This window comes from Anas acuta, chromosome 7 (genome assembly GCF_963932015.1).
Source record: "Anas acuta chromosome 7, bAnaAcu1.1, whole genome shotgun sequence".
Taxonomy (NCBI): domain Eukaryota; kingdom Metazoa; phylum Chordata; class Aves; order Anseriformes; family Anatidae; genus Anas; species Anas acuta.
The window spans coordinates 16,600,371-16,620,187 of record NC_088985.1 but is presented as its reverse complement, the minus strand read 5'-3'; the positions used below and the strand labels follow the sequence as shown (position 1 = coordinate 16,620,187).

The window sequence follows — 19,817 nt, the reverse complement described above, 5'->3', positions numbered from 1 at the left end:
ATTTTCACTTATACGCAACTTCTTCCTATTAAGAATTGGCTTGCAGATCCTAATGCGGGCAGTGAAGGAGAGGAACATATTCGGGGAATTATGGCTGAAGCAAGGAAAGTTGCAGAACTATGTGAGGAACCTAAAGAAAGAGATGATATCCTTCGTTCCTTGGGAGAGATCTCCGCTTTGACAGCTAAGCTGTCTGATCTGCGACGACAGTATGTATTTTGGTTTTATCACCATAAATTTATCTGAATGTTTCATTTGCAGTTCAAACTGATTAAATTATTAATGAGAATATGGATGATTCATTTGGGGATATATATTCCTCCAAGAACCGGAAATGGATATATAATAATTTCTAGCTTTCATCCTGCATATAATAAAAATAGAATACAAAGAATTGTTCAGTTCTTGGAGAAAGAAAAGTTAACCTTTTTTAACATCCTTTAAAAAATTTCGTCTATAAAATATAGTATCCTTTTTAATGCTTCACCTTAATGATTTATATCTTAAAGCCTGACTTATGTGATCTTCCTCCAAAAGAAAGATGAGAGTGACTACAATTGTGTATCTATAGCGTCTTTTTATAATTTATTTTTATTCTTTTACTGCCCATGGAACACTTGACAGGCAAACTGAAGCCTTTGTAATTCTCAAGCACTTCAAAGGAATGAGATAATGTGAAATTTAAGTTTGTTTATACAGACAAATGTCATCACTGTTTTCCACTCACTAGTTTACTACATGGCAGAGTGCAATACCTAGCACTTGAATACTGAGTCAAGTATTTTAATCTCTAACTGTAAACTCTATAAAAGATAAATATTATGACATGGAGAAAATCCTGTTACCTTGTGTTCAGTGCTCAGCTGGAAATGATATTTCTATATCAGTTTTGCAAAGGAGATGCTTGAGAATGGAAGTGAGAAACTATTACTGTAAAAATTCTGATCTTTAATCTATGGCCAGTTGCAATATGTAGATAAATATTTTTTCTTTGAAGTTTGACACTTCAAACTTTTCTTGATACTTCATTGGCAGCCCTAATGTACTGTTTTCTGGTTTATGAATAGCCTTGGGTCTGTTGCTACTTACTTTTGTACTTGCAATCTGACATTATTGCAGGTGTTCATAAGATGGCCATGGGTATGGGAAATCAAACTGATGAGTGACAATGCCATACCTTCCCCTGCCTCAGTGCTGTGTTGAGCATAAGTAATATCTAGGTGCCACAGCAGCGAAGTGAGGTGGGGATTTATGAACGACAGATCGGCATTATTTGTTCTGAGATTCAAGTCTGAAATATTACTTTATTTAAAAGATGAAGTACCTCTCTTGTCTTCTTTTTCCTACAGAATTCGAGAGTAGCTGTAAAAGATCTGTATATTACTATAACTTTGTTTTTCTATTTTTTAAATCCTCAGTGGGAAAGGTGACTCTCCTGAGGCCCGTGCACTGGCTAAGCAAATAGCTACAGCACTTCAGAATTTACAGTCCAAAACAAACAGAGCTGTAGCAAATACTAGGCCAGTTAAAGCAGCTGTCCATTTGGAGGGCAAGATTGAGCAAGCTCAAAGGTGGATAGACAATCCTACAGTTGATGATCGGGGAGTAGGTAAGTGATTCTGCATGCTCCTTAACCTTCCCCCCCCCCCCTCCAGTCACAATTTTATGTTTTAACTTAGTAATTTTTATGACTGAATGTACTGCTACTGAGATGCTGAGGATCTGTGGAATTTCTTCATTGATGATGAGATGTGCAGTTCCTGGCTGGTGGTTTATAGCCAAGTCCTGGCTGCAATATTATTTAATGAGGCTGGCCTTGATTCTCTTGGTTCTAGACAGAACAACTTTGGCAAAGAATGGGAGAATGTGTACGGTAGAACAGACAAACTTTAGACTGCTCCTTGCTTTTTAATGTCATGCAAATATAGTATCTCAAATATGAATTTATATATACTTCAGCAAATTGAGTAATTGAGTCCTTCATAAACCTTATCTAAAAATAGCACTTCCTGTATGATTTCTGGGTTATCTGAGGAGACTGCTACTTACTCAAAGAGAAAAGTGATCTGAGAATCTAAGCATGCTATCATTAAATTAAATTGAATTATGGCTTAAATTGAATTATGAAAGTATGCCTTCATGATTTTTGTTGGTCTATAACGTGAAATCTGAGGTGGTTGTCTTGAGGAAGCACAGAAAGTAAGCTTAATTTTTATTATTTTTAATGCAAAATAAACAAAGGGAACTTAAACCTGCTCCCCTACCCTACAAAGTCTATAAGTACCTAGTTAATCATGAAACTTGTATACTGCAAGTTTTTTGAAGGAACCAAAGTTTCTCAGTGCTGGATGTATACTACAGAATACAGAGTTTAATCAATTGTAATAGTAATATGTAATGATAAAAATGTGTGAAAGGATGTAATGCCCCAGAACTGTAATATTTGTAGGTTAATGAAGAAAAATTCTATTTGTAACAAACATAATGTCGTTTTTTTCTTTGCATTTAAATCCCTTTCCTTGGATTGAGACTTGGCAGGGTGCTTATAGGTAGGAAAGGTTGTTAAGAATGTCAATCAGGTATGTGCTGTGTTTGATCTGGACAGCACTTGGATTACTTGTATGGTAGCATTGGCTTAAAATGATTCTTCAGTAGGTCTTTAAAGGACTTTATATATGATGACTTCCTTTAAAAAGACTACTATTGTATTACTTGAAAGAACAGAGGAACACATTGTTGATAAAAGAACAGGAAGCTTCTGTGAGAGAGTTAAGGACGTTGCTGTACTAAAAATGACTTTTTTGACAGGAAGAACTTGAACATGCTGTGGAGGCTTTTTACGTTTTTATTTTTTTTCCAGTCCTGGACACTGGACATTCCTTTACCCATGATTTCTGGAACCTCTGAAGAGGGTATTCTGTTTTAAAATTTATGTTTTGTACATGAATTTTTCCCCTCTTCCTGCTCAGCTTGTTATGACTTGAAGTGACATGGAGAAGAATTGCAGTACTAGGAGTTTGCAAGCAATTTCTATTAGAGTCAACAGATCAGTTCTGTAGGGATATCTGACAGCTATAATGGTTAACTTGAGGCTGCCCTACCTAAAAAAAAGGATGCATTTTTAGGCCTGAAGTGCTGTAATAGGCAAAAAAAAATATTGGTGAGGGGTGAATTCCTGTTTGGGTTTGAAGTGCCATTGCTGAGAAACTGCAGAAGATCCTTCTCACCGCCCAGAAACGTGTTGTTAAAAAAAACAGATATTCTGGAACGTCATTTAGTTCATGGGGTGTTTGAATTACACTTTCAAGTTTTAGTTGTCCTGTATGTTAATGTAACATGACTTCTTCCATTGTAGGCCAGGCAGCAATTCGGGGTCTGGTCGCAGAAGGTCGTCGTTTAGCCAATGTCATGATGGGACCTTATCGTCAAGACCTGCTTGCCAAATGTGACCGTGTAGACCAGCTGGCTGCTCAACTTGCTGACCTCGCAGCGAGAGGGGAGGGAGAGTCTCCTCAGGCTAGGGCAATTGCTGCTCAGCTTCAGGACTCGCTGAAGGTAAAAATCTTTTATTGGACACTGAAGCACATGATAATACATGGAAGGGTTTGTACTGCCTTGATAATGGGCTTCTATGTTGGAGGCACCAATAAACAGAGGAACAAAAAAATGCAGCAAAACAAGTGGTGGTTTATCTGAGACGTTTAAAGCAAGCTTTCTACAAAACACCTTGATACCATGCTTCAGGGATTAATTCTAAATGAGCAATTTAGAAGTAAAAATAAAGAGAAGTCTTACTTTCAATGAAGATAGCATGTTAGCATTGCAAATTTGAGTGTCAAGGTCTCATTATGCCATTCATAACTTCTGATCCTGCTACAATGAGTGGCATGTACGCTTCTTGCATTTCAAATGATGAAAAAATGATTTACCGAACATGCTTATGAGATTGTTTTATCTTTATAGCTTCTAATGTAATGGGCTTTTTTTCTTTTTTCTTTGTTAATAAGAGGTTTTCTGAGATTTGGAGCCCTGTGAACTTAATGGTTCTGTATCATGAGTTTATACTTTCTGTTTTTTGAAGGATCTTAAGGCACGGATGCAAGAAGCAATGACCCAGGAGGTTTCTGATGTTTTTAGTGACACTACAACTCCTATTAAGTTGTTGGCAGTAGCAGCCACTGCTCCTTCTGATACTCCCAATAGAGAAGAGGCAAGTATATGAAAGAGTGTTTTTTCCTGTGAAGCTTCAATTATTGTTCAGTTTTAGAAGAATCACTATTTTGAGAAATGAACTGGTATTTTGAATAAGTATTCTGAACAATGAATCAGTATTTTTTTTCACAAGATTGTAATACATGCTTATTAATTCTGACTGCAAGATGATTGCCATGAAAGTTTTCCTGGTCTCTTGGGGTCTGAGAATTGTGCTATATATCCCTGGAAACTGTGTCATCCCTGACTTCAGTAAATGCTAAAGACTGTTCTCTGTGATGTTCATACCACGTTGTCTTCAGCATGCTGATAATTCTAGTGCCAAATCACTGACAACAGTTAGTGGATTGCATATCTCGACATTTATATAAGATGACTAAAGTTGTCTAATTCATGTCAAGATTAATCAGCACACTTAACCCGTTCCCTTGCTGTATAATGCTTCCCTTAATTCAGTGCTACTGGCCTTGAAGTATCTAAAACTCTCTGCTTGCAAGCTCTGTTTGGCTGGTTGATTTGAATATGATCAAAATAATTACCAAGGCCTTGGTAAATTTAACTTTACAGCAGTGTAGATTTTATCAACGTATTCTGTCCTTGTGTAAATAAGAATGGTAGAAGAATGCCTATATATATTTTTTTCCAATGTGAAGCCTCGATTTTTAGAGTAAAGCCCATATTTTTCTTCCAAATGCAGTCACTTCTGGATTCTGAGTTTGAGGATTTATCTCTGTAAGCTAAAATGGTTTCAACTCAGTTGCTAGAACAGTGGTTGGGAATTAATGTACTTTATATCTCAAAGCTATGAAGTGTGATAGTATCATTTGTAGACCAAATGAGTTAGTAGAGAAGAAAGTCCACAAATGTACAAAGATAAAAATGAAACCGTTTCAGACTCCTTGTGTCTTGTTGCATCATGTCAGGAGACGTGTTAAGTTTAGTTGTTAGGAAGGTGTCTCTGGTATGTGACACTTGGAGAAAGTTTTTGTTCTGTGTGGGAAGTAAAGGTTTTTAAATATATTTTTCTCTTCTGACAAATAGGTGTTTGATGAAAGAGCAGCAAATTTTGAAAACCATGCTGCTAGACTGGGAGCAACAGCAGAAAAAGCAGCTGCAGTTGGAACTGCTAATAAAACCACTGTGGAAGGCATTCAGGCAACAGTGAAATCAGCAAGGGAACTTACCCCACAGGTTTGCTTTCTTAGTCTCAAAATGCTATTATACATGTAAGGGTTGGGAAGGATTTCTGTGGAATTTTCCATTTGTTTGTGCTTATCAGAATAAGATGTTAATAGCAGTAAGGAATGTAGCACCGACATTCTGAGAAGAGAAATAGCAAATATTCATGTATATCCTAATGGGTAGGACAAGGTAATTAAATGATGTGTCTTACTCTTTAGCTTTTGGAGAGAAACACCAGTAACTTATCCTTGAAACGGTTACTTGGAGGCTTAATAGAGTAGAGAAAATGCTTCTTCAATGATTTTTTTCCAGATTAAACTTCTATCTAGAACTAGTGAGAATGTCAAAAGTATTGCACATTAGTGCTTTCAAGAACCATTAGTAAATGATAAAACACTTTCTGATGCGAAAGCAAGTAAATGAAGTTAGAATAAATATTTGTATCAACAAATACTAGAGGCATTGTAAATCTTGAAACAGAACTAGAAATTGAACAGAAATTGAACTAGAATTAATGGAGTATTAAAAGCGAGGAGTATTAAAAGTGAGGAGCTTCACATCTAGCATGGAGAAGCAAATGCATTTTCAGAAACACATACAATGTTTTTATATATTGTTACTTAATAATTAAAAATGTAATAATTAAAAATTATTGTTACTTAATTAAAAACTTTTTTAATTCATAGGTAGTATCAGCTGCTCGAATTCTTTTGAGAAATCCTGGAAACCAAGCTGCTTATGAACATTTTGAGACAATGAAAAACCAATGGATTGATAATGTAGAAAAAATGACAGGTAAAGTAGGATTTTTTTGTTGAAGATTATATTTGTGCTTATTTACCCTGTATGGATTTCTTTATCCATTCTATTTGGATTGAAGAGACATGTACAGAAGTAATAACTGAATTAAAAAATATTGTTTAAGAGAAATGGGAGTGTGCTCTGTGACTCCAGAAATGTGTTCATGTTAGCATAAACAAAATAACTTGCTTCATAGGACTTGGTTTTGACTGGTGGAGGAAGCAAATTGGGCTTTAATTCTTCCCTGGGAAGAACAAAATACCTTTAGTTTTGTACTTGTTGTGCTAGCAGTGTATCACTGTAGCAGCTTGAGGCTTTTCTTTTTACATAATCTTGGCATGTTGAATGAGGACATATAATTAATTGGGGGCAAGAAAACATGTTCAAAATGATGTAAGAGCTTCATGAATGGAGTTCATAAAACAAAACTACAAATGTACTGACTCTTTCTGAAACACTTAAAAGTTTCAGTCCTGAAGAAATGTTTCAATCTGTATTGGGCTACTAACAAAATACTTTATCCGGGCTGTATACTGTGTCCCTCTCCATCTCCATAATTAACTTGTGGGAATTTTAAATCTCACTGCTTTATCACTATACATCACCCTTAAGTTAAAGCACAACCAAGAGGAATCTTTCATTTTGCATGAATGGGAGGGCTACAAAATTGCTGAATATAGATAAAGAAATTTGCAAGGAATGAAATTCTGCTGTGTATACTGTGTAAGTCAATTTTTCATTCAAGCAACATTCCACGTTAGATGAGTAAGAATTTGGGATGTTGTTAATGGGAGCAAGACTGACCGTAGTTCCATAGTGTCAGTAATACATGTGGTCTGATTTTCATGCCTTCTTCCACTCCTCCCTACTCTTCAAGTTTGGAAATAGTTGCTTTTCTGGTTGGAAACAGTCTCAAAAATATGTAATAGCCCTTTCCAGAGTTGAAATTAGAATATTAATGTTGTTAAACTTTTATCCTAGGGTTGGTGGATGAAGCCATTGATACCAAGTCTCTGTTGGATGCATCAGAAGAGGCTATTAAGAAAGATCTTGACAAGTGTAAAGTTGCAATGGCCAATATGCAACCACAGATGCTGGTAGCTGGCGCCACCAGCATTGCTAGACGAGCAAACCGCATCCTATTGGTGGCAAAACGAGAGGTTGAAAATTCAGAAGACCCTAAATTCCGGGAGGCTGTTAAAGCAGCCTCTGATGAGCTAAGCAAAACTATATCACCGATGGTAATGGATGCTAAAGCTGTGGCAGGAAACATTTCTGATCCTGGTAAGGATTTGGTCAGCTGATTTGAAAAGTATCTTTTATTGGTGGAATGCTGTGTGATATAGTGCTCATTTTCTCTTGTACCGCTGTGTATCCCCATTTATGGAAATTTTGTGTATGCTTAAATCCCATAATGGTAAGATCAAGGTCACACCATTAACTGCTAAAACCTCTGTCATGTTCAAGGAAAAGGATTCATCGTTCTAGTTCATTGCATGATGTCATGATCTTTATCAGAAACAAGTATTTGTTACTTTTATCTGTAGTAGTACCTCTGTAAGGAAAATAGTACGTAATGTCTTCTGTTTTAAAAGTTGTTTTGGGAATTACTTTGGCTATTGACAGTGACCATTACTCAGCATAAATTTTATTTTATGCATGTTGTATATGATACTAACATTTTAAACATGGAAATCAAGTATAAACATTGTGGTGGTTTTTAAAAATTATTTTATAGAAATATGTGCACTCTCTGCAGTACCTTACCAAAATATTTTTTGTGTTTTTTTTTGATAGTATTGCAATTCTAAATATTACAGAATGCTATTAATCTGGGACTGGAATTTTTGTTCAGGTTTGCAGAAGAGTTTTTTGGATTCTGGATACAGAATTCTTGGAGCTGTGGCCAAAGTCAGAGAAGCTTTTCAGCCTCAGGAACCAGATTTTCCCCCTCCTCCTCCTGACCTTGAGCAGCTTCATGTAAGTGCAGCAGATTTTGTAATACAGTACTCAGTTGCCACTGACGAAGTGTGGACTGCACACTGAAATTTTTTGACTAAATTTTTATTCCTTAGACAGAAAACTCATTGTCTGGCCAGACATGTATACAAGCAGCCTGATGTCTTAATAAATAAATAATCCAGCTTTCAAAAGAAGAGAATAAAACGTGGTATTTCCTTAAAAAGGGAGCACTTGAAAAGCTGGAAGAACTCTGGAAGAACGCATGAGCTCATGCGATCATGTCTTGCCATGTCACTGTCATGATACTCGATCTTTGTACTATTTCATTGCACTGAATAGGGTTTTTACCTTTCTTAGCTGACTGATGAGCTTGCTCCTCCAAAACCACCACTTCCAGAAGGTGAGGTTCCCCCACCCAGACCACCACCACCTGAAGAAAAGGATGAAGAGTTCCCAGAGCAGAAAGCAGGAGAAGCTATTAATCAGCCCATGATGATGGCTGCTAGGCAGTTGCATGATGAAGCACGAAAATGGTCTAGCAAGGTAAGAAGTTGTTACAGATTTGTCCTGTGTTGCAAAGAAAATTTCTTCAGAATCAGTGTGTTAGTTTGGTCCAGTATCAGTTGCCTCAATGTGGAGAATAGACTTATATAGACTAAATAGTAAAAACACTGCAGTAAAAGAATTAGGAACCTTTTCATCTTCAAAATGAGCTAGGTACAACTGTTCTAGTACTCAGAAGTGCTAGAATGCTTTATCATCGTACCTCTGCAAACACAAATGTGTGCTCTTTGTGATCGTTGATGATGCAATAGTGCCTCTGTAGGCAATACTTAGTGCCTTTCTATGTTGACAAGCTGATGGTTTTATTTAGCTGACTTTGGGATGTCTGCATGAATGTTGCAGACATCAGCTGCGAGAATCATGAACTGGTTTGTGTTCTGGAAGGAGCTGCAAGTTACTTTGCAGTTTATCTGGTGCTCTTCTGATCAGAAAAGTGACTGTATATACATAACCTGGTCTGCTTCCTTTTTTGTAGAGTCACTATCAAGGCCAAAATCCTTCTTGTTTTTTTACTATTTCATTGCCATGATGAAGCATGTCATACCTGCCTTCTGCAGGTATTAATTGAAGGCCAGAATTTGGCTTTTAAAATCTTCACTTTTTTTCTTCCACTCCAATGCATTGTAACGAGAGGATAAACTTTAATAGCTTACTGAATCAACTCCAACAACTTGGTGTGCATAAGGCACATCTGTTTTGGAAGTACAAATAAAGTACAAAAGAAATACTACAAATCTGTGTCCCTTCCTTAAAATGAAATGCTTTTATTTCACTCATACTTCTGGATATACCACATATGTTTTTATTTTATTTAAGGGATAAGACTGGAACATATCTTCTCAGAAGGTAATCTTGAGGCTGAAAATCTTAATTTCAGCTTCCTAAGTGTTTTGATGTTTGAATCCCCAAATGAGTAACCTAACAATACACAGTAGGTTTAAAAAATAAAAAAAGTGTTTACTATATATGTACTAAATTACATGTATAGACACACTAGAGTATAATTAAAATAATGCATCTATTAAAATATTTATGTAACAAAACAAGGCAGCAGACCTTAAAACTTCCTCCTAATTATAAAAGAGCCCCAAGCTTATTGTTTTTTGTTTATGAAACACTAATTTTATTGCTGTTACCATAAGTTGAGACCAACAAACCAGTGTAACATTTGTTCTTTAAATTCTTGTTAGCAGTTCCATTTTACCAATAAAGGTACAGTTGCTTTGCTAATAGATTTTGGGGAAGAAGGTGGTGGTCAGGACACTTTGTCAAGAACAATTTTGCATATGCAATCCAAGTTTTAAAATATTTTTGCAGACAATCATAAAGGGCAGAAAAATAGAACTTCAAAAATATTTTTGTAGTTGAAGCCACTTCCTTATTGGGTGGAAGAGGGATTGATGGACACTGTTACTGAGGAATATGGGTTAGATCTGGAAAGACAGAAACACAAGGTCTTGCTTATACTAAATGGCAACAGGCTGTGTCAACTGCCTTCTGCTTTTTTAGCCATTTATATTAGCCCACTGATATTTTCCTATGTATTATGTTTATAGGGGGGCAAGTAAGTAATCTTTAAAAGCATTTGATAACATTCTTCATTCCTGTAAGATTTAAAGTTCATTACTTTTTTTCTTTAACAAAAACTCCTTTTCACTGGGTAGATTCTGGGCTTCCGTGTATTCCTTTTCTCACAGAGCACAAAACAAACACCTATTGCTTTAGATTTCCTTGCCTTTCCCCCTCAACTGAATAAAGGAGAGAATGGAGTTTTATTTGTTTAGTTAGGCTCCTGTGTCAAAACTAGCATCAAAACGAGGGATACTGGAAACTTTTCACTGAATTAATGCTTAGATTTAAGTCTTCAAAGATGGGTTGATTTGTCAATATATAAATGCTAGAACTTGTTCTTCCAAAAACTGCATTTTTTCACTGACATAGATGTTTTTCTATTAAAAGATCAGATCTTAAGCAAAATTCAGTTGCAAATGCGTAGTTTTTGCTAAGGGTTGCTTGACATGTAGCATTCATCAAAGAAATGCAGTTAGTAAATTTGTATGATATCTTTTTTTATTGAAATGCTATTATATTATGAATGACTGTACTATTATAGGACTTTTACCTCATCTTTGTGATCTCCTTTTATTTGCTTGAATCTTTTTTTCAAAGGTAATGGATACAACATATTGTGGCAAAACAGTATAATATGCTTCATAATCCTCTTTCTTTACTAATTCTGTTTCAGTCTTTTTAAAGATCTGTAATATTCATGTCATTCATAACATTCAGTATCACCTCCTTTTTTCATAACCTGGTTTTGTTCTTTTTCACATTATCTGCAGTACTTCAGTACCCATTTCTACAATATCTTCCCTGCCACCATCACCCTTTTTTTCTTGACAGCAAACAGTGTCAGTGGTTTTTCTGTGGCCCTGCTGCTATCTCTTCTTACATATACGTGAAAAGGCTTTCATACATGCTTTGTGTTTGCACAAATACCACAGTCATCAGCTGCTGTGCCTGCTTCAAGCCAGTGAAAATGGCTTTCATTAAAACAGAAAATCCATTCATTTCACCATTGTCTTGCCAGAAAAATGTTGTTCTGAAAATCAGCCTCTGCGTGTAGAAGCTGTATGCTGAGTTGAAAAATGTCACCGTGTCTTTGAATTGGAACTTCTTAATTGTTTTGGTAACTTTGGTTCACAGGTGAAATGTTTGTTTCCTTCTGCTAATCCTGTATTCCTTCCCCTCCTCCCTCTTACATGATCCTAGAGCTGTCCTGTCGGATCTCGAGAGTCTAAGAGGATGTTTTGGTCACTAAAACAGCTCAGTTCATGCTCTTCTACCAAATTCTGCTTCTTGTACTAACTGTCCCGTTTCTCCACCTTTGCTGCCACCTGCAAAGCCTGTGACTGTGGTTAATGAAGCGGCTGAGGCTGGTGTAGATATAGATGAGGAGGATGATGCAGATGTTGAATTCACTCTCCCCTCTGACATTGAAGATGATTACGAGCCTGAGCTGCTGTTAATGCCAACCAATCAGCCTGTTAACCAGCCCATTCTGGCTGCTGCTCAGTCTCTACATCGGGAAGCAACCAAGTGGTCTAGTAAGGTACTCCTGAGTCTCCCCCGGGGACTGATCTGTGTGCATCCAGCCATTTGGAACGCTGACACATTTGCATCACTCTTGATCCCTGCTGGGTCCCATCATTCTGAATGAATAAACGTGCCTGCACTTCATCTTAAGGACTGAGAGTGGCTTCACAAGTTTGCTAGATCTGTCTGTCAGTGCCAGATTGAAGCTTGATATGGGTCACTTATTAATATTCAAAGGCTTCCTCTCTCTTTGCATCTGCCTGTTCTCTCTGTTATGGCAGTTTTCAAATTGTAAACAGCGGTTGTCTTCCCTCCCCCCTTTTCTTTTTTCATTAATTTGGGCTACCTGGGAAGCCATGGTTAATGGTTTCTTAATGACTTCCAGATACAACAGAGTATACAGTATTCAAGAAGTCATTTAACATGTCTATTGTGCTTTGCCTCCATTGATGCCATCAATTAAAATACCTTGGAACAAGGAATGGCTTTGTATGGCAGTGTTTATTGAAGAGGACTGACTGACTGCTGGCTTGCACTTGGCTGTATTGCAAATGCTGGTTTTGAGAGAATTCTTTTATGAAGAAGCTGCACTGAATGCTGTTATCTGCTGAATTGAGATAGTGTTTGTGTAAAAACAGTGGAAATCTAACATGGGGTTCAGATGTTCACAAGTAGCCTGTCTCTTCTGTCTAAGCACAAATGTTTGCAAGACTGGTCACTTTTTATAGCATGCTGCAAAAAGTAAGGTTGGTGTCATATAACAAACAAAGGTTAGGGACACGTGTGTGTATTTATACATATATGTATGTATGTAGAGATATACTAAACTATTTTTAATAAAAAGGGCTTTAAAATGTTCTTGTCGTTTTCAGATTCTGATGCTTGGATAACTTGTTTGAGGGCTTCGTAAATGACACTGGTCCTAATTTCTTGATCATCCTGCGTGAAAACATGGAAAAGCTTTGTGTTATGTCACTTGCATCCTAACTGGTTATACTAGCAAACAGTTTAGATATTAGGTCACGGTAACGAATAGTTCAGCTTTCTGTGTCGCCTGTGTCTGTGCAATATTTAATTAAATGTTTGGGATACCTTCATGGCTAGTAGTGCGTCATGGAACTATGTGCAAAGGGACAGAATATATTTGGTCAGTTGGGTTCTCACTGTGTACTTCTTGCTCTGGACTTCATTGGTCATTAATTGTGGAATTATACTGAAGAACGAGTGTGCTAATAAATAAACTCACATGCTAATATTTCATCCACACAACAGGAATGCTTCATGGCACTAAATATTTCACATTTTTCTAACAACTTCTTATGAAGGTGAATCTAAATATACTAACAGATTATTAACAATTGATCATCTTGGTCTGCTTTTTTTCTTGCATTAGGTTTCTCTCTGGAACAGTGTATGAGAAATGTTTTTCCTTTGGTCATATTAATTCACATATTGCAAATATTTCTCAAGTACTCATGTGATGGAATTTGATGTATTTAATGAAAGAAATTTGAATTTTAATGATATTTCTAGCTTATCTTTTTAACTTCAAATTCTTCTCTCCTCCTAGAGCCTTTATTTTAAAGGGAGAGAATTTGTCAAAAAGGAAGAAGTGTTACCAAGAAAAAACTTCACTCCCTTCTCCCCCCAGTAAAACCCAACAACCAAAACCAACAACATTGCATCTCATTTCCACATTACCTGTGACAAACCTTTGTATGTTACAGATTATCTTCCATTTATCCTTCAGCAACATAGCGAGGTAGCAGCACAGAATATTCTTTAACACTTCAGTTTCAGATGCCACTGAAAACCTTATGCTCAACTGTTATGACTACACTATTTAACTGAATTAGTGCTATTTGGTTTAACAAGCTATTTAGCATACTTAAAAACCAAACAAACGTGCTTTATTTTAAAACATAGCCAGCAAAGCAGTAAATCCTATTCCATGGACAAACTAACACTTTTCTTTATCGCTTCTTTTTTCCAGTTTTGTAGCAAGCTTTTTTTACCGAGCGTTAGAAAGGAAAGTATGTCATGAGTGTATAATTAGTGCAGATCTTCCCTGTTCCTCGAAGAAACCTCTTCTGTGTTCACAAATGGTTCTTCAATCCTTGACTTGTTGAAAGGGTTGCTGCCAAAATGTATACTGCTGTTCAGATGTGACTTCTGGGAAGCTTTCTTGCAGGCACAAACACTCACTGATGTTGTTCTCTTCAGGGTAATGACATCATTGCTGCTGCTAAACGAATGGCGCTGCTAATGGCAGAGATGTCACGCCTGGTGAGAGGAGGTAGTGGAAACAAGCGTGCCCTTATTCAGTGTGCGAAGGATATCGCTAAGGCCTCAGATGAAGTCACTCGACTGGCCAAAGAGGTGGCCAAGCAATGCACCGACAAACGCATTAGAACGAACCTCTTGCAGGTAATGAGCTAACATGTAAAAGCCTTGAAAATATTTTGTTCTTCTCTTAGTATGAACAGGAGCTGTTGAAGCAAAGCACGTGTTATCTCTCCTTAGATTATAAAGTTTTGGCAAGTTCCAAGTCTGTTTTTAGATCCCATGGTAGTACATATTGTGTCAAGTCAGGATTTGTATACACATATGTAGAAGGTGCCAGTGCCTAAGAGGTCGTGAGAAATACTGTGCTATGAGCATTGGTCTGTCCTATGTCTATCAACGTTGCTTTGTATTTCATTTACTCATTCCTCTTATATCAAAGAATATTAGCAGAATTTTAACGCTCAGTACTTTTTTCTCTCATCCAAATCACATCTTTCCATGCCTAAGTCTGAGTGAAACCCTTGAGGAATATATGGACAAAGGGAGAATGCACGTTCCATCCCCAAAATTCCCAAAGCACCTAAAATAAGATGTTCTGTTGTTTTACCAATTTTTGTTAAAGTCTTGAAGATTACAAGGTCTCCTTTGTGCTTATTCTTTTCTTCTAACAGTAAAACAAAACCAAAGAATTAATCTGAAAACAGAGAAAGTGTATCAGTTTGATTCGTAACGTGAAGCATTTTTTATACTTATTCTTTAGGTCTGTGAGCGAATCCCAACCATCAGTACACAACTCAAAATTCTTTCCACTGTCAAAGCTACCATGCTGGGCAGGACTAATATCAGTGATGAAGAATCAGAACAGGTAAGAGGTGTAAAAATCAGTGGTAGGGTGGAACTGTTGGTCAGTTTCATGGGTAGAAAGATATGATAAGATATGATTGGATGTGTTCCAGGAACTCAATGATTGGAAGATACCTTAGCTATTTATTAAGGATAACTTTACACCTTGGTACCTTAGCTATTTATTAAGGATAACTTTACACCTTGGTTGCTGTTTCAAAAGCTACAGTTTAATAGAATAACGTCTGTCCTTGCCAAGCCAAAAAGTTACTCTGGTTCAAATTTTTATATGAACAACTTATCTCCTTTAATTTAACAGCCAGAAGTGAGCTAGCAAAAGAACTTCTAAAAATAGGGCAGGCTTAATGCCGAAGGAGTAGTAGCACCCTCTGGTGGATTGCAGTGAAAATAGTTGTTCTCCAACATTATGTTGAGTATCTTACAGTTCTGCTGGCTTCCAAATGCATGTTTTCAGTTGAAATCCTGCAGTCTTTTGGCTTCTGAGAGATTATTCAGGTCTGAAGCATTGAGCTTTTAATAACAGTACTGTGAAAAACAGGAAAGTGGTGCTGTGAGTGAACAGAAACTTCACTGGTTTTTGTTTACTTTTCAGAGACTGACTTGAAAATGCTTGTATTGGGAGAGTTGTTGTGCACGGTTCTGAATGTGGTATTTCAACGTACATTAGAAGTTTTTTTTCTTTTTTTTTTGACAGGCAACTGAGATGTTGGTTCATAATGCCCAGAACCTCATGCAGTCTGTAAAGGAAACTGTGAGAGAAGCTGAAGCAGCATCCATTAAAATAAGAACAGATGCTGGATTCACTCTTCGCTGGGTCAGAAAGACTCCGTGGTATCAGTAGATACTAGCCACATAAGTATTGTCTTCTGTAACTTAAAATGCCTTTTTTTGGAAATGGAAGATTTATTAACAGCAAAAGGTGCTGTATACATGAGCTTAAAATTAGCTTATGCTAATGCCCCATTCTAAGGGTATGAATTATAAGAGAATGCATTTCAAATATCTTCAGAACACATTTGATATCAAACACCTCGAAGTCGTTTCTGATAGTAGACAGTTCTTATCTTTTTTTTTTTTTTTCTTATGAAGATTCTCTTGAAATCTGTAATCCCAGAAGCACATTTCATTTATGCACTGCATATTCCAGTAGTTTCCATGTGATGGTATAATACGTGCACCTCACTTTAAGCTTGTGTTGGGAGTCTGGGACACTAACAGCGTTATTAGGCAGTGATTTAGGGACAATCAAGGCTATGTAAAAATTCACATCTTCAACAGGAATGTAACTGGTTGTTCTTAAACCATTCAGAAGTGGTGGAAGGTTTGGATTTTTTAAAAAAAGAAAAAGGGGTGGGAAGGGGAAAGCCATTGTAAGATGAGGATTGAAATCTCACATCTGAAATAATGTCTTTAATTTTTATTTTTTATTTTCCTGTTGATTTTTGCTTGGCAACAGTACTTTAGTGAAAACTGGAGCTGTCTGTCACCCTCCTGTCACCGTGTAGGTATGCATTTCAGTACTTGTGCTATACTGAAATGCTTCTAGGTGGATGTTGATAGCACACGGTTGTCAGCCTGAGCCTTACTGCTGGAGTCCTTAATTCATGCAGCTCTCCTTATTGCTCAGTCTAACGATGTACTGGGCTGAAAAAATCTGGTTCTCTTAAACTAGCTACATGCCCAGGTCCAGAAAGTGTCACGTGCTAGCTCTCTCCTTGAAAATACCTAATGTGCAGAAGCACATGCAGTTATTATTATTTTCCATCTAATGCTGTTGCATCCACTCAAAATGGAAATTAAAAGATTAAGAATATTAAATTCAAAAGACCTTTTGCCAACTGCATGTTTCCAGCAATGCAGTAGTAGTGTGTAAGCTTTTGGAAACCCAGGCACTGCAGTGCAGGGATGTGAAACTCCTTAGGTAGCAAGATGGCTTCCAGCAAAGAGTGGTTCCTAATGCTAAATGAAATGAGTAAAAATATCTGAGTACAATATACTTGGAGTTTGGAAATTCAAAAGTTTTTGAAGTCTTAGTAATTTTAAAAAACAAAACACACTGTTGATAAAAGAGGCTTCAAAAGTTTTTATCCTTCCATTATGTAACAGGCCTTCCTACATATAGTTATGTTTATTTGCTCCATTGTGTCTTTCGGCATTTGACAGATAGGGAGGAATTACAGTTTTAGAACAGGTCTCCATACATTTGCAAGGAGCATTCACAAACTTGTGCCCAAATCAGCTTGGACCTCACGATGTCCTCTTCATTTTCACTTGCTGAAAGATGTTGAATGACCTTTACTATAGTGCCCTTGTTAGACTGATTTTTTTTCCCCTGCTTGAAGGAAAAGAGAGAGAACACTCAGCTGTTCTTTGCCTGTCTGTGACACTTGGACTTTCTCCCCCTGCCCCTTCATTGCACTGTTATCTAAAAAGGGAAGTTAAAGTGATTATAATACATCTGCCTCAAACTAACTGACCTTTGCAAGAAAAAGTGTGTCTTCATCTTCAACTCACTCTCCTGGTGTCTGGGTATTATGAAACACATGGTACTTAGGATCTTTCCTTAGTATTCTCTTCCTGTGATTACCTGGAACAGGAGGAGTAAGGAAGGAGTGCCAGAGCCTTAACCTGAATGTCTTGCGTTTGGTTGGTTTATACCAGATCTCTAACGTAATTGTAATGTCGTAATTTCTATTTAATAGTAAATAACACTGAATAGGTAGGGGTTATTTTTAAGGGATTTTCTAAATAGTCTTCCTGCATTTCAATACTCCTCACACTCCCACCCCTCTCTGCCCCCCCCAAACCCTCTTTCAAGCTTCTCTGTGAGATATTTTTTTTCTCTTTAGTATCACTGTTTAGTTGCTTGACTGATATTAATGCAATATTACTAATGCCTTTAATACATAATTGTTTATGCCAAAGATCACTTTTTGTTTGAGTAATGTTTGCAGGAAAGTTATAAATCATGGTTGCCTTTGATATTCTTCCAGAATGTTTGCTGTAAGTTCTTAAATTGTTTTGTAGAAGCTGAGATACTCGTTCACCTTATGCAATTACTGCTTTTTTGAACACTATTGGTCTTCAGACCTGAAATGCAGCAGAAATTTTAAAAAAGACCATGAATGTCATTTAGAAATGTTTTACCACTATAAAACTTTGTTTATAAACCAAAATGTGTTGTATAGTCTAACGTTTTCAACCTTTTTCTTTGGTTCTGTTAAAACAATAAAACTGCATTTGTACAAAATGTCAGCTTGTCAATATTAACTGAACAGTGATAATACTGTAAAAAGGGCAAACAGCTCTTACAGAGCAGAAATGCTAAAGCTAAATGATGTTTTTTGAACAGAAAATGTGGAGTTGCTGAAACAGAAAAGAGGATTAAAAGCAGTTGTTTTTGTCTTCACTGCCAGTAAAACTAACGGTCAAAAGAACCAGTGGGAGAGAATGGGAATTGTTCCAGAGGCCTGATGGGTCATCTGTTCTAGAAGCACCAACCAAGGTTCTGAAAACTTGAAATGGGATTTTCCTGATCCTGTCAGTAAAGGAAGAACTGTGGTTCTGGCTAACACTTCATCAAATCTGAATTTTACTTGGCAAACTTGAATGCAAAGGCAATTGCGTGGAATTACTGTTCTGTTTCTGTCACAGAACCTCTTGCTACAATTCATATAAAGCTTCTGTTTTAAAAAATTCTGTCAGCATTCACACATTAACACTAACCTCACAGGACCAACATTTCTTGGTGATGTGGGACTGAACATAGTCCAACAGTGGCAGAAGGCACCTAGGATTTAGTAATACTAGATAAATTACAGATTTCATGCTGTTAACAAAGTTCTCTCTGTAGCTGAAGGAAGATGACAACTTCTGAGACAGTCACCTTTGTCAGCACAGGATATCAAAAGCTGACTAAGAAATCCTTCTGTTCCTTAAGCCGTGCTATTCATACAGGTGTTGGTACAGTTTGTTAGTGGGGAGAGTGTGAACCCAGTCCCGGCTACTGCAAACTGTGCAGCTGACATTCCTGCGTCTGGGGAAACGGCAGGAGTCAGCACACCCACAGCAAAAGGCATTAGCCTCACACAACGAAAACCAATTCCCTGAGGAAAACCGTGTTTGTGTTCAGGGTGCCTTTTGTTCCAGGTAAGTGTAACTGTTGATGGTGACTTCTAGTGAGGGACAGTGAAGTGCGGATTGAAGCTCTTCCAGAGACAGCAGCTTTGTGTATCCTCCCCTGGTGGTTGAGTGACACAAGGCTGGTGAAGCTGGTTCTGCAATATGCTGACGAAGTGTTGGTGTTGAAGCTAGCCCCCTTTCTGATACTGCATTATGTATCTGTCAGTAATGGCGTCAGTGCTGAGAGATCTTGCAGCATTTTCAGGCTGCTAATGCAGAGAGCAGTTCTAGCTATGCAGACTTAAGCTTGGGACCTAGCAGTTAGATCTGAAAACAAGTTGTTTTAGTAAAATTGCTTTAACCTGAGGATGCGGTTTACTGTAAAGTGGAGCAGATCTGTAGGATAAGCTACAAACTGATACAAGTTCCACCCACTGAAAAAGGTAGGTGAGAAAGCTGGTGGCTTTTAACAGCCAAGTGACATGCTTATACAAATGTGAGGTTTTCTTAGAGGTGCTAGTTTGTAAAAGCAGTATCTTGTAGCTACAGTAATCTTCTGTAATTTCAGAAATTCAAAATAGATTGGCTGTGGTCAAGTTTGATATTGCCGAAGTTTCTAATAGAAAATGTGTGAGTTCCTCTTCCTACAGGCTTGCTGCCAGCCAGTATTTGAGATGAGCTCCCCCTCATTTTTTTTAATTTGTCTCAAAATTTGAAATTTTGGCTAC

At 37.2% G+C, this 19,817-nt stretch overlaps 1 protein-coding gene across 5 annotated transcripts in view; it reads left to right on the top strand.

Moving 5' to 3' along the window:
• Window positions 1–18,217, top strand: part of VCL (vinculin) — a 62,314-nt gene extending 44,097 nt beyond the window's left edge. For 2 of the 5 annotated variants that reach the window (XM_068689288.1, XM_068689287.1), the window contains exons 10-22: window positions 34–209; window positions 1,419–1,609; window positions 3,356–3,555; window positions 4,082–4,210; window positions 5,254–5,403; window positions 6,081–6,189; window positions 7,177–7,479; window positions 8,051–8,175; window positions 8,515–8,700; window positions 11,627–11,833; window positions 14,041–14,244; window positions 14,864–14,968; window positions 15,662–18,217. In XM_068689288.1, coding sequence (XP_068545389.1) covers window positions 34–209; window positions 1,419–1,609; window positions 3,356–3,555; window positions 4,082–4,210; window positions 5,254–5,403; window positions 6,081–6,189; window positions 7,177–7,479; window positions 8,051–8,175; window positions 8,515–8,700; window positions 11,627–11,833; window positions 14,041–14,244; window positions 14,864–14,968; window positions 15,662–15,808 — 2,232 coding nt within the window. In that variant the 3' untranslated portion in view covers window positions 15,809–18,217. Of the gene's footprint in view, window positions 1–33; window positions 210–1,418; window positions 1,610–3,355; window positions 3,556–4,081; window positions 4,211–5,253; window positions 5,404–6,080; window positions 6,190–7,176; window positions 7,480–8,050; window positions 8,176–8,514; window positions 8,701–11,626; window positions 11,834–12,689; window positions 14,014–14,040; window positions 14,245–14,863; window positions 14,969–15,661 lie in introns of those variants that run through there. The other 3 variants (XM_068689290.1, XM_068689289.1, XM_068689291.1) reach the window with 2 other exon arrangements.
• The last annotated feature ends 1,600 nt before the right edge of the window (window positions 18,218–19,817 follow it).